The following is a 14,205-nucleotide window of genomic DNA, read 5'->3' as shown; positions in this document are numbered from 1 at the left end:
TTTTTGGGGCCCCCGCCCCCCCCCCCCCGCCGAGCCCACGCTGCCCCCGGGGCTGCCTCAGAACCTTTTGGTGTGACGGACAAGCGGCCTTCGCGCTCCCGCCCGTCCGCTGGTGCCGGGAGCCCCAAGCACCGGGCCCAGCCCAGTGTTCGGTGCCAGCCCGTGGGGATCCAGTCCCGGAAGCGTCCCTGGCCCCGTCCCTGTGTCGCCTCTGCTCGTTGCCCTTCCAGCCTTTGTGTTCCGCGGTGGCCGCAGGCAGCTGCTCCCACTCCTGCTCCCACTCCTTGCTGGCCAGGGGCTGGGCGAAGCCAGCGACAGACAGGGGGACAGCAGGGACACGGCTGGAGGGCTGGGGCCATCAGTCGGTTGGTCCCACTCCTAGGACAGCTGCTACCGGGATCTGAATCGTTTCCACAGGCGTCGAGACACGGCAGCGGCCACGATGAGCCCCAAGAGGGATCCCGCTGTCCCCATAGCAATGGCAGGGCTCAAGCTGAAGGAATCTGCAGACACAAGGAGCTGTAATTGCAGCCGACGCTGCCCAGGGCAGCAAATGCTGAGGGGTGAGCAAATCCCCCCAGCACCAACTGTGGCACCGACACGAGGGGCTGCAGCCCCACCCAAGCAGTGAGGGCAGAGCAGGGCAGGGCCCTCAGGCCACCACTCACCTTCCACGACCATCACCTCCAGGCTGACCATCTGGGCGCGTTGGCCGAGCAGGACGCACTGGTAGCGGCCCTGGTGCCAGGGCTCAGCGTGGTCTAGCCGCAGCGTGGAGCTGCTGCCCGTGGACTCCTCCTGGTACTTTGAGAGGGCTGCGGGGGTGCGGAGCCAGCGCACCGTGGCGTTCCCGGCACACTGCGCGTGGCACTCGATGCGCAGGGCCCTGCCCCGCATCCCGGTGGGAGGCAGCGACCAGATCTGCAGGCTGCAGGCAGGCACTGTCCCCACAGATGACCCTGTCCCCACAGATGACCCTGTCCCCATCGTGCCAGAGTGCCGGAGCGTGTTGGTGGCCACAGGTGCCGTGGGGCTGCCTGCAATGAGGTCCTGGGGCACAGCGGGCTCTGTGGAGGGGGGGTTGGTGACAGCAGCCAGATTCAGGGTGGTCCCAGTGTTGGGCTCCTGTGCTGTGGTGGGATCACTTGTAGGGATGCTCAGCCCTGGGGGAAGTGTTGAGGTGGCCACGGGCCTGGCTGTGCTGGGGCTCCCTGTGGAGGTGACCATAGCCACCGGCTGCTCCGTCACAGCTGTGAACACACAGCAGCCTGGGTCACAGGTGACCTCACTTGCAGCCCCTTTGCTCCTCCATCCCTTGAGCACAGTGAGCCTGAGCAAAGGGGCACCACAGGCAGGGATGGGTGCAGGGATGGGGATGGGAGATTCAGGAGTGGTGCAGAAATGGGGGCTGCTCCTGCTTGGCAGAGCTATTCCGAGGAGCACAGGGCAGGGTACACACGGGTTGGGGTCCCCAGCCCCTCCTGGTACTCACCCTTGGTGCTTGCCACCAGAGATGCCACCTGGGTGAAGGTCTCCTGCCCGACATGCAGCGTCACCTCACACCTGAACTCCACCCCTTCTGCCACCTCTGTCCCATTCACAGACAGGATGGAAACGATGTTATACAGCTCCTCATCGGTCTCCTCAAAATCAAAGTCTGTCTTCACCACCTGGTGCCCCCGGTACCAGGTGAGGGCCACCCCAGTGATGGGATACAGGTGCACGGCCGAGCAGTTCAGGTTGGCGGGGTGTCCTGGGCGCAGGATTTGGGGAGCTGCCTCCAGCCTCAGCGTGTCTGGGAGGGCTGGAGAGGAGTGGCGGCATCAAGGGTGATTTTTGGCAGCACAGCACAGCTCAGGAGGGAAGGGGCTGCCTCGGGGATCCAGGGCTGTGCTGGGAGGCGGTGAGAGACAGGCTGGGAGTTGCTTACCGTATACCTTCAGGGTGACAGTTTTCTGGTAGTGCTGCCCTTGGCAGCTGCCCTGGCAGATCTTCATGCCCTCCGTGGCCACAGTGGCGTGCCTGATGTGCAGGATGCTGTGGGTGGGGAAGGAGGAGATGGTCCCCAGGGCGGTGTCCAGCCCCCTCCACTCCACCTTGCCCCTTGGGCAGGCCAAGGAGCAGTTCAGCTCTGTCGAGCCCCCAAACGGCACCACCGGCTCCCGCGGTGTCACCACCAGCCTGTCAGTGGGGTGCCCTGGGCAGGAGGAAAGTGCAGGGTCAGGAGAGGGGACAATCACCAGCACCCCGCAGCTCCGAGCACTGGGACAGGGAGCTGCAGCAGCGACGGGGGGACAGCGTGGCTGTCACGGCTCAGTGACGGGCAGCACAGTGGGTCGGGCGATTAGGGTGGCTCTTGGCCCCGTGGCACTCACCGCTGCAGCCCCACAGCGAGCCGAGGAGGAGAAGGACAGGAGCTGGCTCCATCACCCACAGGGCAGCAGCAGGACTGGTTTTCCCTTCTTTCTTTCCTTCCTTCCCCCCTTCCAGAGAGCGGGTGCCGCTGGCCGGGGCTGTCTCCTTCTGGCCGCCGGCTCCAACCTCAGCCCTTCTTAAGCCCTGTAGGAACCGCCCCCACGAGCACCGGCCTCAGGACCGCCACAACTTCCAGCCCAAGGGGTATTTCCAGAGGGAGGTTTCTGATTTTCTTCCAAGTTTGGCTCTCACACAACACCCAGAGGACGGCCAGGCCGGCAGCCCTCCCAAACCTGGGAAAGTCCCTGTCCTGAAGGGTACCCCATCACCCCACCCCACCCCTGCACAGGCACCTACACCCAGGGATGTGGCTCAGATCCAGCTCCATCCCTGTTTTTTGCCGGCTACATCACTCCCCCAGAGCCCCCGGCAAACCAGCCTTTCCATGACCCCAACAGCTGCTGGGGTCACAGAGCTGTGGAAAGGGCTCTGTCAGCTCCTGCCCCAAAAGCGGGGCCAGGGCCCGTGGTCGGCCCTGTCGGTGGGTGCATGGATTACCTAGAACAGGGTGTTTTCAGGGATGTAAGCAGATATTCCTGTGAGGGTTGGTCTTGTGGTACTGATGGAGAAAGTGTTACCACAGAGAAGGTGTTGAACACCCTGCATTATCCAACTCCAAGACCCTCAGCATCGGTCCAGGGTCTCACACCGGGTCTGGCATCACTCCCTCGCTCCGGCCCAGCTCCCCGTGGAGAGATGAGTCTGATTCTGCCCCATCCCATCCTGCCAGGCTGAGGGAAGGTCCCAGTGGGCTGAGAGGGACATGCTCAGCTCTGCACCCTGTGTCATCACAGGACCTGGACATTTCCCATCTGGGAACTCTTCAGAGAGGCTACTCTGGGCACTGGGTGTGCCATGCATCCTTTTAGGAGGTCATGCCATTAATTCTCTGAGGGTTCAGGAGGCCTCTGAGCAAGGGAAGTGCTCTGTAAACACTCCCCACCAAATGTGCGCACTCAGCCGAAGCAGGTGATTAATGGCGCTGGGGTTTTTGTTCCTTCCATCCTGTGTTAACAGAGCCGCTTCCCGGATTTTCCAGCAGCCGCCAGAGCCCCCCTGCCCAACCCTGGGACAAACCATGGCCAGGGCTGCTCCCACACTGCCAGGCTCTTCCCAGCAGCGAGTCTGGGAACTTTGAGGACACACATGTGGTGCCAGGGTTTCACTTCCCGCTCCCATCACAACCCTGATTGCGGCATCGGTGTGATGAGAAAACCGCTGGATCAGTGTCCGAATGAGAGCTGAGCATTTATGGAACCACCTTATCTTAAAAAGAAGCTTCCCCGGACCTTCCTGGACATCAAGAAATTAGCAGTTACCAGAAAGCCCAGCACCTTGTGCTGTACTTCCTCTGTTTTGGGGCTTGGAAGTGCCTGGAGCTGCCCCAGCCTCCCGCAGAGGGGGGCAACACAGAGGAAACCGAAGTCAAGGACACCTGATAACCGCCCAGCTGCACAAGGGCCAGTTCCAATGGCTTGGCCACAGAGCCAGGGGCAGGTCAGGGGACTTGGCCCAGCTCAGAGTGATGTGGCAGAGCCCCCAGGGCAGCTCTTGCTCACGAGGCTCCTGAGCAGTGACCCACCACAACCCGTTCCACCACCTGCTTGGGACCTCTCCTCCATGGATTCAGATCTTCCCCCCCATCCCAGAGGAGCACAGGAGCTCCCGCTGCCCTGGACTCAGCAGAGGAACATCACCAGGTTGCGTGCACAGGGTGGAAGGAGCAAGCTTACACACCAGGACTGTTTTCCACCCCACAGGAAGCCTTTGAAGGAACGAAGGGAATGATGGTTTTCCAGACTCAGAGGCCTGAACACCTTTCCTGGAAGCCAACTGTGCTTCCTCCCGCAGGGCAGGCGCGGGGACTCGTGCCGGGCAACACTTTGTCCAGAGATGTTGCTCAGGAAACAGAACAGTTCAGTGTGGAGACACAAACCACCAAGGGACGAGTGCTGGCTCCAGCACAGGATACCCCCCGAGCCCCTCGGGTCGGGGTCTAGCCCCAGGCTGTCACCACCGACACCAGCAGGGACAAGGCTCTGCCACCTCCCCAGGAACCACTGCATCAGGGGGAAGGGTGGTCAACAACATCCTGCACTGCAACACCTACCCTTTGTTCTCCAGTGATGTCACATGAAAAAGCTTGTGGGTTTTCTCTCAGTTAAAGATGGAAACAATAAAACAAAAGCTAGCTCCAGTCCAGAGGAAATACATACAGAAGCAACAGGCTGTGTAATGGCTCATATTTCCAGGATACCATCCATCAAGTGTCAGTTCCCATCCCACAGCTGACCTGGATGTGTTCATATTTTTTGGGATTCTATTATTCACTTAGGACCGTCCTCAGCCACCACAAAGAGTGTTTAAATGAGTCAGATAAGATCTAAATTAGGCCTGTCTGAAAATTAAGACAACAGAGTCGGGGCTGCTAAAAACCAGTCCAGGAGGAGGCTCCAGTGGGGCAGGCAGGAGCCAGGGACCTGCTACCCATCCTGGGCTGGTGCAGGGACTGAAAGCCCTGACCCAGCTCTCCCAAATCTGTCCCACATCTTCACACAATTCTCAAGGGGAATTTCAATTCTGGGCAGAAGCTGCCTGGTACCACCGGTGAGGGAGAGAAACAAGGACAGAGACCTTCGACACAACAGGAAAGCAGCAGTTTAATAAATAATCCATCAGAGGGAGAGATTAGCCAGTTCCAAACACAACCTGAACCGAAATAAATACATTTTATCGTTAGCTTAAAAAAGAGACACACGAACGCACATGATGGTGAACTGTGAAAGAGCAGAGGTGGGGCCGTTCCCAGGGAACGGCGGGGACTCATCCCATGCCCACGCTTTAAAGATACCACAGCTGTCAACAGCCTTTGGAGTGCAGAGAAAGAATAAAAACAGGGAAGTAAAAAGTTACTACTTTGCAAAATTAATGGCAGAAGAGAAAGCAGTGGTGCAACTCAGGTTTTTAACGCAACAAGATCAGTTGAAACTCACTTGACCTGTGGCTGTTAATGCCAGGACTGCAGACAGGTAGTTGAGATGATTTTTACCTTGTGTTTGGGCGTTGCTGTTACCATCCTGAATTGTAAGTCCCTGCAGACAAATCCTGGGAATCCCGATGTTAAACAGCCAGGCTCAGGTACTGCACAGCAGATCAAGGGGATTTTAAGAAAAGACTCCTTTTTAAAAAGTTGCATTTTCATATAAAGTAACAAAAATTGGCAAAACTAGCTGAATGCTCCACACAGCCTTTCCAGCCTCCACGTGGGATGCTGCGGAAGCACCGGCCCTTCAGAACAAGTCGTTCTTCATTCAGCTCCGGTAACTTCAACTCCAGCACCGCTTGGCCCAGCTCCCGCTCTGTCACGTCAAGGCAGAACAGTGCAGGGGTCACAGCCCTGTGCCGAGGGAAGGGGAGGCACCAGGCCAAGGCCCCACTGAACCAGGTGAGAGGAATCCCAATGGGGTGGGAAGGAATCCCTGCTTGCTCCCAGCAGCCCTGCACCTCAGAGAGCCCCTGGTCCCAGGTCTGCACACCAGCAGAAGCCACCTTGCTGTTGGTAATGGCACCTGTAGAGTTCCTGCTGCTGCCTGGTGCTGTACCCCGCCTCCATCCACTCGCTGCCGTATCCCCACGTTGGCTGCCCAGTGCCATAACCCCACTGGTGCCCAGTGACAGCTGGTCACCAACCAGGCCACAGCCCCTGACCTGGCAGTCACCTGCTGGCAGCACCTGGCCCCGAGTTTGGGGGCTGACAAAGGGACCAAAACACTCCAGGCCCACGACGCACAAGTCAGCATCACCAGAAGCTCAGGGGTCACATCATGAGGGATGGGACTGGGGAGGGAAGATTGCTGGAAAGTTCTGGGGTCTGAGGGGAAGGAGGGGCTGAGAGGCAGCAGCAGTGGTGAGAGGGAATGGGACCAGAAATACATTGGTTTCAACAAACTATGCAATAAGGGAGAAGACTTTTAAAAATATATCTCTATATACTTTATATCATATAAATTATGCTTGTCTTTTTGTAACGTGTCGCTATATTGTACCCGTGAAGCTCCGACTGCCTCCGTGTGAGCGAGGTAATGATTCTGTGTTTTATTTCATCTGTGTGTGAGGGAAAAACCTACTTCAGCTCACTTTAATCCATTGTAAATCAACGGATTGCCAGGACTTGGTGAAAGTCCCATCTAAAAAAAGGCATTTTTGTGAGGAATACAGAGGTGGGGGAACTGCTGCCTGGAAGTGCAAGTGACGGGATTTCCTTCAGGATAAAAGCTTGCCATGCACACACAGTTACTGACCATCCCAGTAATGTTTGGGAATTGGGAGTGTCACCACAAGGAGCTTAGGAAAAACGGAGTCACAGCAGGTCAAGGAAGTTCCTGCTGGCTCTGCTCCCCAGACCTGCAGCCAGACCCACCTCAGCATCCCTCCGTGTCCCAGCTGCTCCTAGTTCTGAGCACGGGAGCTGCCACCAGGCCAGATCAATGCAAAGCAAACTGTCAACTCTTTCACTTAAATACCCACCTCCAATAACCAAATGGCATTTGCAGTCGCTGCTGTGTATGTCTGCAAAGATCCACGATGTAAAGGGCCAGCACTCCCTCCCTTTTGGCTGCTCTCCCCTGGGTAACCTTCCCCAAACCCACAGAGAGGGGACCCCAGCCAGAGAACAGCCAAGGCAAGACTGGTTTGGCTGCTGCACACTCAACTTCCTTAACAAAGGATTCCTGAAGTGTCCTCAGTTTGGTCCTTACTTCCCAGAACTGCTCAATGCCACCACTTATTTACTCAAACGAGAACAATTGTTTCCTGCCCTCTGCCACATTTCTATAAACAACCACACATTCCCTGTTTGCCTCAGCTCCTTTCACAACACTCCATGCACCTCCTGCTCTTTCTGAGCAGAGCTGAGCCTGCAGCAGAGGTTGCAATTCCACCATTCCATAAACAAAAGCCTCCACAGCAGGCTCAGAAATGCCACATGGAATCCAAACCCCTAAGTTCAACTCAACACAGCCTTCACCATCAGGACCTATTGGGTTGAGAACAAACCAGCTCTGGACACTTTGGGTTTAGCATCAGACGGCAGGAGCCCAGGGACAAACCAACATGCTTTATACAAGTGCTCAAGGTAAAGAGTCATTTCTCTGACCTTTCTCCCAGGAAACCACACGTCTCCAAAGTGCTCAGCACAGTCTAGTTGTTTCTCCAACCTCCCAGAGAACTGTACCTCCTAAACAACCCTCACAACTCCAGAAAAAGATATCTGAAAAAATCCTTCTACCTACTGACCCTGGAGGCAGCAACAGGCAAATGTCACCTCAAAGTGACAAGAAGAAGAAAACCAAACAGAAATGCAGCCGTTGTGGCCATCCAAGCATTTGTAATTCACGTAGTTGCCCTTCTCTCACCTGCCCATTCTCCCTTGTGTCAGCTGCGACTTCTTCATTTTTATCCTCTTCATCAGAACATTAAGTCAGTAGATCTATATATTTTTTGGTCTAAGTTTCACTTGGGGCAGAACGGGCAAATTCCTCAGGCCCTCCAGCAGAGAGGAAGCTCACAGCTCCGCTCCCTGTGCTTCACACACGCACCCTGTCCCCTCAGCGTGTCACCACAGCACACAGCGTGCAGGGGGTGCCAGGGGCCAGCAGCAGGAACCAGCTGTATCAGGGATGGGGCATGGAGCAAATGCCATATTTTATTCCAGGGGCAGCTCAGTGAGCTCCCACCAAACACAGACCACGCTGGCTCCATCTCCCGTGACCGGCAAGCGGAGGGTTTGGCAGGGCACACCACGGGGCGCAGGGGTCACGTACAAGGGCAGGTTTGCTTTCCAGAACTATCCCTCCAGTGGAGCAGTTCCGTATCTCCCCTTTCCATCAGCACCAGGTGATACAATTCCATTTTTGCACCAGCTGGGTGTATTTGGCTCGAAGGGAAACCTCGTCCCTCCTCAGTAGCTGTTAGTGGCACAGTCTATTACCTCAGATCCCTCTCTCCCCCTCCCCGAACTCCTGCTGAGTCCGTCCTTGATGTGGAGTCGAGCCACGAGGCAGATCCCCTGTCCCACCTCACACACTGCTGTCCTCCAGCAGGGGCTCCTTGCCATCAGACCCCCCAGCTGGTGGGCTGTGGGGGTGGGCCTGGGCTCCCGTACTGTGCTTCTTGTGGCTGCCTGACCTCAGCGCCAGGTTGTGTTCCGGAATGAACAGGGCCACCAGCAGTGACAGCAGCACGGAGCACGCCCCGAACAGGAAGGGTGGCCCAGGGATGATGCTGCTCTGTAGAGAGAGATACACAGGAATGATTCAAGCACGAGGGCAAACACAGCCCGGCAAACAGAGTGAGAAGCTGAACAGGTACCTCATCCGTAGGGTTAGCCATGTTGGGTTTGGAGGCCTTGCCCAAAGTTTCCACCTCGGCCATTTCGTTCAGCTCCACGTGGAAGAGATAGAAGACAAAGCCATAGAGCGCTGGCCCCAGGCCGTTACACAGACCCCGAATTCCAGTGATCATCCCCTGCACCACACCTGGGGACAGAGTGAGGAATGCCTCCAGCTTTCCAAAGAAACTTGTTTGATTTGAGGATACATATTTAGAGATATTTAGAGACAGGATCAAGCACTTGGATCTGGACTGACATGCACCCCCCACAGGGGAAGGGGTTTGCAGATGAGCAGTTTCACTCAGTGCCAGGTTCTACAAAAATCAGTAATGCTGGGCTTGCTGCTTTGCAGACTGAAATAAGCATGGGCACATCAAGCAACAATTTCTAATGAACTGGAATTTAATTGAGGACTCGGAGATGTACTGTGAGGCAGGCAAACTGCAGCAGCCTCCTCTGCCTCAGAGAGACAACACCAAACACCCACATGCATGATTTGGGAGTTCCTTTGCAAAGCACCAGCCGTGGTCAAAGATAAGAGTGTCAATACTGCTGTGAGTACAGTGACACCCCACAGCTGGCACAGATGTTCCTGCCCACCCCTCCACTACCATGGCCAAGAACCTGCCCTTGTGCCAGCTCAGCACCTGCTGGGATGAACCCCCCCCATCAAATGGGTCCCCAAGCACTCACCCTGCTGGTCAGGGTCTGTGTTCCTTGACACCATGGCACTGATGGCTGGGAAGGTGATGCTGGACATGGCAGCCACAGCTCCCGCTGCCCACATCATCCTGGGGAGGAAGGAGGCAGCTGTGAGGAACAGCCACAGCCTCGCCCTGTGCTGCAGGGCAGGAGCGGCCACAGAGGGAGAGAAACGTGGGCAAACCCTCACCAAGGCTGTGATCCAAAGCCGTACCAGGCAAGCTGCAGGATCTGGAAGCCTAGTCCCAGCAGGATGGTGTTTTTATTTCCTATCGAACGCATGAGAATGCCCAACACGACTGTCTGGAAAGAAAAACAGGTGTTTTCAAGGCAGGGGCAAAGAAAGAGGGCAACACCAGGAGACAAGAGGACAGAAACCTGAGGGACCTTGATGATCCTTGTGGGTCCCTCCCAGTTCCAGATCTTCTGTTTCCAAAGTCTGTGTGGCCCCAGTTCTGACAACTCAGAGGCCCCAAAACCAGAAATTTTGGACATTCTTACAGCAGACTGCTCAAACCAAGACAGAAATTGCTTCTTACCTGAGCCAGTATAGAGAGAATTCCAACTACACCGATAAAGGCTGCTACAGTCTCTGAGGAAAAGCCAATGACCTGTGAAAACACCAAAGAGGGACTTTTCAGGCAGATTTGTACCAGGTGACAAGAGCCCCTCCATCAATGTCACTCATGTTTACTGAATTTGCTTCTCAGGGACCTGCACATTAACAGCCATTGCCTCTGGGCTGCCACAGGAATCAAACAGAACATTTTCCTCTAGCTGAAGAAACAGTTTTAAATCACTGGGCTCTCCTGTCAGTGCCTGAAGGTGGCACAGCCAGGATGGCCAGGCAGATACCAGCAAGGAGCCAAGCCAGGCCTTGCCCTTGGCAATGCCTACAGAGCAGTCACCAGGCTCACACATTTTTCAGGAGAGCTAGAACAAGTAATTATTTCTTACAGCTTCAGCTTTACTGAGTTATTGGCCAAGAAAAGCCACCTTGGGACAGGTGACACAAGTATGATCGTATTTATAGACCAGGATTTCCTGCACCCAGAGCTTTACCTCCCTTGCCAGACTGACCTGTCGCAGGTACAGGAAGAAGCTGGAGTACTGGCCGGCCTCGGGAAGGTAGGAGAGAAAGACGGTGATACAGATGAGCAGCACTGTGGAGTCCTGACCCACCTTCCGCAAGGACTGCAGGGAAAGGGGTGAGGAATGAGAAAAAATGTTTTTAAATTTGACTTAATATCACTGAATAATCTCCAGGTACAAAGACAGCCAAACCAAGGGCTTAACATCTTAAAAATCAGCAGGACTAAAGCAAACATTAAGCATTACCAGCACACAGGAAAACAGCAGCAGGCTCACTCACAGCGAATGGGTCAGCTTGTTCCCAGGAGATTGGGGCTCCCCAGGAGACCGGGCGCATCTCTTCAGGCAGCGACTCGGGCACAGCCAGCAGGATGAAGCCAATATCCAGCAAAGCAACCCCCGAAGCCAGCACAACCACCAAGGTGTCACCGTAGGCTTGGGAAAGGTACGCGCCGATGGCCGGGCTGGTGACCAGACTGGCAGCAAACGTGGCTGACACCTGGAAGCATAAAACATCCCTACAGCCTCTTCTTCCTAGAGCTCATTTCCTCCTCCCCAGTGACGCAGGGCAACTCCTTCTGGCATCTTTGATGGAGAGGTAAACAAGAATTCACTCCTGTGCAGAGACATGACACGTTCTCTTGGTGCACCTGGGCTAAGTTCTAGCAAATGGAAATCAAAGATGTCCTAGCAATTCCCATATGGTCCTGTCCAGTAAAGCGACAAGAAGGACAGGATCACGCCAAGCATCACAGGCCCCCCTCTCCTGGTGTGGAGAAGCTCAAGGGCCAGGATGGTTTATACAACACAGCCAGCACTCAGAGTGAGCAGAGATCAGCCTCCCCCTCAGAGCTAAATCCCAAACAAAAGGACAGGGAGACTGTATGATTAGTCAATAAATCTTCCACCCTAATTTTATACCTCTCCTATCTGCAAAGCCTCAAATATTTCTTTCAAGAGCCAGGACAGTGACTCAGCTCCTTACCAGGCCGTACGCCGTGCTGCGCTCATGCTCCTGTGTGATATCGGCAACATAGGCAAAAATCACGGAAAAGGTGACAGCAAACACTCCAGACATGGAAATGACAGCAAAGTACCACCTGGAAGAGCCGAAGGCAGACTTAGAGAGCAACCACACCACAGTCCACAGCTGCTGAAGCAGAGCCTCTCCCTTGTTTTCCCCTCAGTTCCTCCAACACACCAGAAGAGGCTCGGGAACATGGAGTTTAGGTCTGGAGACCCCTGAAGTTTTATCACTTATTTTCCCTAATAGATGCAATGCAGTGAGCAGGGGAACAAGCAGAGAGAACAGACCAATCCTTTATTCCCAACTGAACCCTCCAGCAGAACCAGGTGAGTCAGTCTCTAGGCTGAGCATCCTCCTCCATTCTTGAGATGGATGAGACTCTTCCATCTCATCCTGAAACGAGCACCTGCAAACCCTCCTCCTTCAGCCTTGTGCTCCTTCCCCTCCTCAGAACCCCGGGGCTGTACTGAGGGTGAACTCACCATGGGCTGATCTTCATCAGGGGAATTGGTGCACACGTGAAGAAGACGGTGAGAAGGAGGAAGGATTTCCTGCCCCAGACATCAGAGAGAGCACCAATCAGCGGGGCACTTAGGAAAGAGAGCAGACCCTGGGATGGATGGACAGACCAGAGGACAGAGAAACCCCTCAGTGAGAGCTGTCAACCACATCAGGAGGACACAACCCATTCCTGATTGCTACAAGCAGCAATCCTGTTACAAAAGAGCAGTTTACTAAACTCCCCATATCCTTTTTGGGAGGGAAAAACCAATCCTTGACTAGCAAGGCCCCACTGAGCACTGCTGCTCCCTCCTGCTCCCTGCAGCCTTTGCCTGTGGTGTGGGCACCCAGGCAGCCCCGCCAGGACCTGGAAAGCTGCTGGCACAGCTCCACCATGGCAACAGCTGCTGCAGTTCTGGGGAAAGCTTTCCCTTGTAGGTGGAGACAGGACAGACACAATGAGAAGCCAGGGCCATTAAGGACAAATAAAATTATTCAAGGCCTTTCCATGTTTCCCAAGCCTGAGGCAGGCAGGGCAGAGCCTTTCAGTGCTGATGGCAAGTGCCCAGCAAACCCATCTGGGTCTGTTTTCCAAGATCCTCTTGCCAGAGACAGCCAAGAACGGTCTGTTTTGCCTGATTCCCCAGTCAGAACACAGGATTATTGCCTGTTCACTATTGTTGCCTGCAATTCTGCTCTGGGAATGCTGGTCTAGTGCAAGAAGCTCCCCATTCCCACTCCCTGTGCCACAGCACAATCCCACCTCCTGCCTGGAGGTCACTGAGGCTGCTTGGTTTCAGTTTCTATTACTAATAAGTTCAGATGTCACTGATTTTTCACTCTGTTATGCTCCAGAGGATGGGCACAGGGCTGATCTCATGCTGATGAGAATATTTCCAGCTGAAACACACAGCTGGTGTAACTGAAGCCCCACGCTGACAAGCAGCACCTTGTCACTCCCACTCAGTAGAATCAGCTGCACAAGCTGCCCCATGTCTGTGTCCTTCCTTTTGCACCAGGTTTGCCAGAGCCCCCCAAACTGGCCAAATATTGTTTGACATCAGCAAATTACATGGATAATAATGGCTTGTCCCTTCTTGCACTGATGGCAGATTTAAAGGAAATCTTGAAGGAATATTCCTTACCTTGACTCCATGAATCAGGCCATTCATCAGGAACGTGTGCTGAGGAAAAGTCTGATGTAAGACCTGGAGGGAAGACAAACCAAAACCAAATGAAAAAGTCAGAGCTAGCAACTTTTGCAGAATTTCCATAAGCATTTGGCAGCCAGAGGCCTGGAAGGGCACAATCCAGGGAAAAGGCGAAATATCCTGCCAACAATGCTTCTACCTGAGGAGCTCTGCCTGCCCTTCCCAGTACAGGAAACCACCATCTTCAACATTTTCCAGGTCTATAAATCGTTCCAGCAAACTTGGGTGAGGCTCAGAGAGCCTCAAACATGCTTTCCACATCACCTGAATCCCCTCTGGTTTTACTTTATGTCACCACATCACTTCCCTGTGGGTCCCTTCGTGCTGTCTGTATGTTTGGATTTGCATTTTATATTGCCAAGTTAATATGTCTAAATGTTTTTTCATAACCAAATACTCCTTTTCCACAGTTCCCCATGGAAAGGTTGTGCTAAGACCTTCATTCTCAGGAGCCCCAGGAGAGTTCCCATGGAGACACACTCACTGTCAGCATCGGCGTGGTCAGCAGCCCCCAGGCAAAGAACTCCAGGAAAATCACCACCACAGCGTGGTACACGCTGGGCTCCCCGAGCCCCTGTCGCTGCAAAACAGAGCAAAGTAAAAAACCTTTCAGCAGCCTCATCCTGCATTTCAGAGAGCTCACGCAGCTGAGCGGGATCGGAAACGCGAGAGAAAGCAGAGATACTGTTCTGAAACGTTGTTTCTGCTCACAGACTACAGACAGCCTAGGGTGCCTAAAGCCAGCCCCAGCAGGCCGGCGGGGCATTCCCTGCCCGGGCCCGCGGCGGTTTTGCTGCCCAGGAACG

General features: G+C 54.7%; 3 protein-coding genes across 3 annotated transcripts in view; all 3 read right to left on the bottom strand.

The window, feature by feature from the left end:
- Positions 1 to 14,205, bottom strand: part of CDC34 (cell division cycle 34) — a 25,335-nt gene that overhangs the window by 6,973 nt on the left and 4,157 nt on the right. The window contains exon 2 of the mRNA XM_008641030.2: positions 13,334 to 13,338. The gene's annotated coding sequence lies outside the window, so the exon portion shown is untranslated. The remainder of the gene's footprint in view (positions 1 to 13,333; positions 13,339 to 14,205) is intronic.
- On the bottom strand, positions 7 to 5,030 carry MADCAM1 (mucosal vascular addressin cell adhesion molecule 1). The gene is made up of 5 exons (XM_008641029.2): positions 2,376 to 5,030; positions 1,931 to 2,197; positions 1,493 to 1,804; positions 669 to 1,250; positions 7 to 503 (listed from the first exon to the last, which is right to left on the bottom strand). Exons 1-5 carry the CDS (start codon positions 2,425 to 2,427, stop codon positions 391 to 393), a joined length of 1,326 nt encoding a protein of 441 aa, XP_008639251.1. The 5' UTR covers positions 2,428 to 5,030; the 3' UTR covers positions 7 to 390.
- On the bottom strand, positions 5,115 to 14,036 carry LOC103622126 (hippocampus abundant transcript 1 protein). Its single transcript, XM_008641027.2, has 11 exons — positions 13,884 to 14,036; positions 13,334 to 13,396; positions 12,170 to 12,297; positions 11,646 to 11,760; positions 10,941 to 11,159; positions 10,649 to 10,762; positions 10,108 to 10,179; positions 9,759 to 9,871; positions 9,560 to 9,657; positions 8,845 to 9,011; positions 5,115 to 8,762 (listed from the first exon to the last, which is right to left on the bottom strand). Exons 1-11 carry the CDS (start codon positions 14,019 to 14,021, stop codon positions 8,553 to 8,555), a joined length of 1,437 nt encoding a protein of 478 aa, XP_008639249.2. The 5' UTR covers positions 14,022 to 14,036; the 3' UTR covers positions 5,115 to 8,552.

Source organism: Corvus brachyrhynchos, unplaced genomic scaffold (genome assembly GCF_000691975.1).
Source record: "Corvus brachyrhynchos isolate BGI_N302 unplaced genomic scaffold, ASM69197v1 scaffold219, whole genome shotgun sequence".
Taxonomy (NCBI): domain Eukaryota; kingdom Metazoa; phylum Chordata; class Aves; order Passeriformes; family Corvidae; genus Corvus; species Corvus brachyrhynchos.
Note: the sequence above shows the minus strand (reverse complement) of the source record. Positions and strands in the feature narration are given on the sequence as shown.

What these genes read in the sequence shown, in the direction of transcription:
- MADCAM1 (XM_008641029.2), bottom strand. Translation starts at nt 2,427, where the DNA reads ATGGAGCCAGCTCCTGTCCTTCTCCTCCTCGGCTCGCTGTGGGGCTGC. An exon ending in CTCGCTGTGGGGCTGCAGCG is followed by an intron (nt 2,198 to 2,375) that starts GTGAGTGCCACG and finishes CCTCCTGCCCAG; the next exon opens with GGCACCCCACTGACAGGCTG. An exon ending in TGTCACCCTGAAGGTATACG is followed by an intron (nt 1,805 to 1,930) that starts GTAAGCAACTCC and finishes ACTCCTCTCCAG; the next exon opens with CCCTCCCAGACACGCTGAGG.
- LOC103622126 (XM_008641027.2), bottom strand. Translation starts at nt 14,021, where the DNA reads ATGAGGCTGCTGAAAGGTTTTTTACTTTGCTCTGTTTTGCAGCGACAG. An exon ending in TGACCACGCCGATGCTGACA is followed by an intron (nt 13,397 to 13,883) that starts GTGAGTGTGTCT and finishes TCTTCCCTCCAG; the next exon opens with GTCTTACATCAGACTTTTCC. An exon ending in AACAAGCTGACCCATTCGCT is followed by an intron (nt 10,763 to 10,940) that starts GTGAGTGAGCCT and finishes CTTTCCCTGCAG; the next exon opens with TCCTTGCGGAAGGTGGGTCA.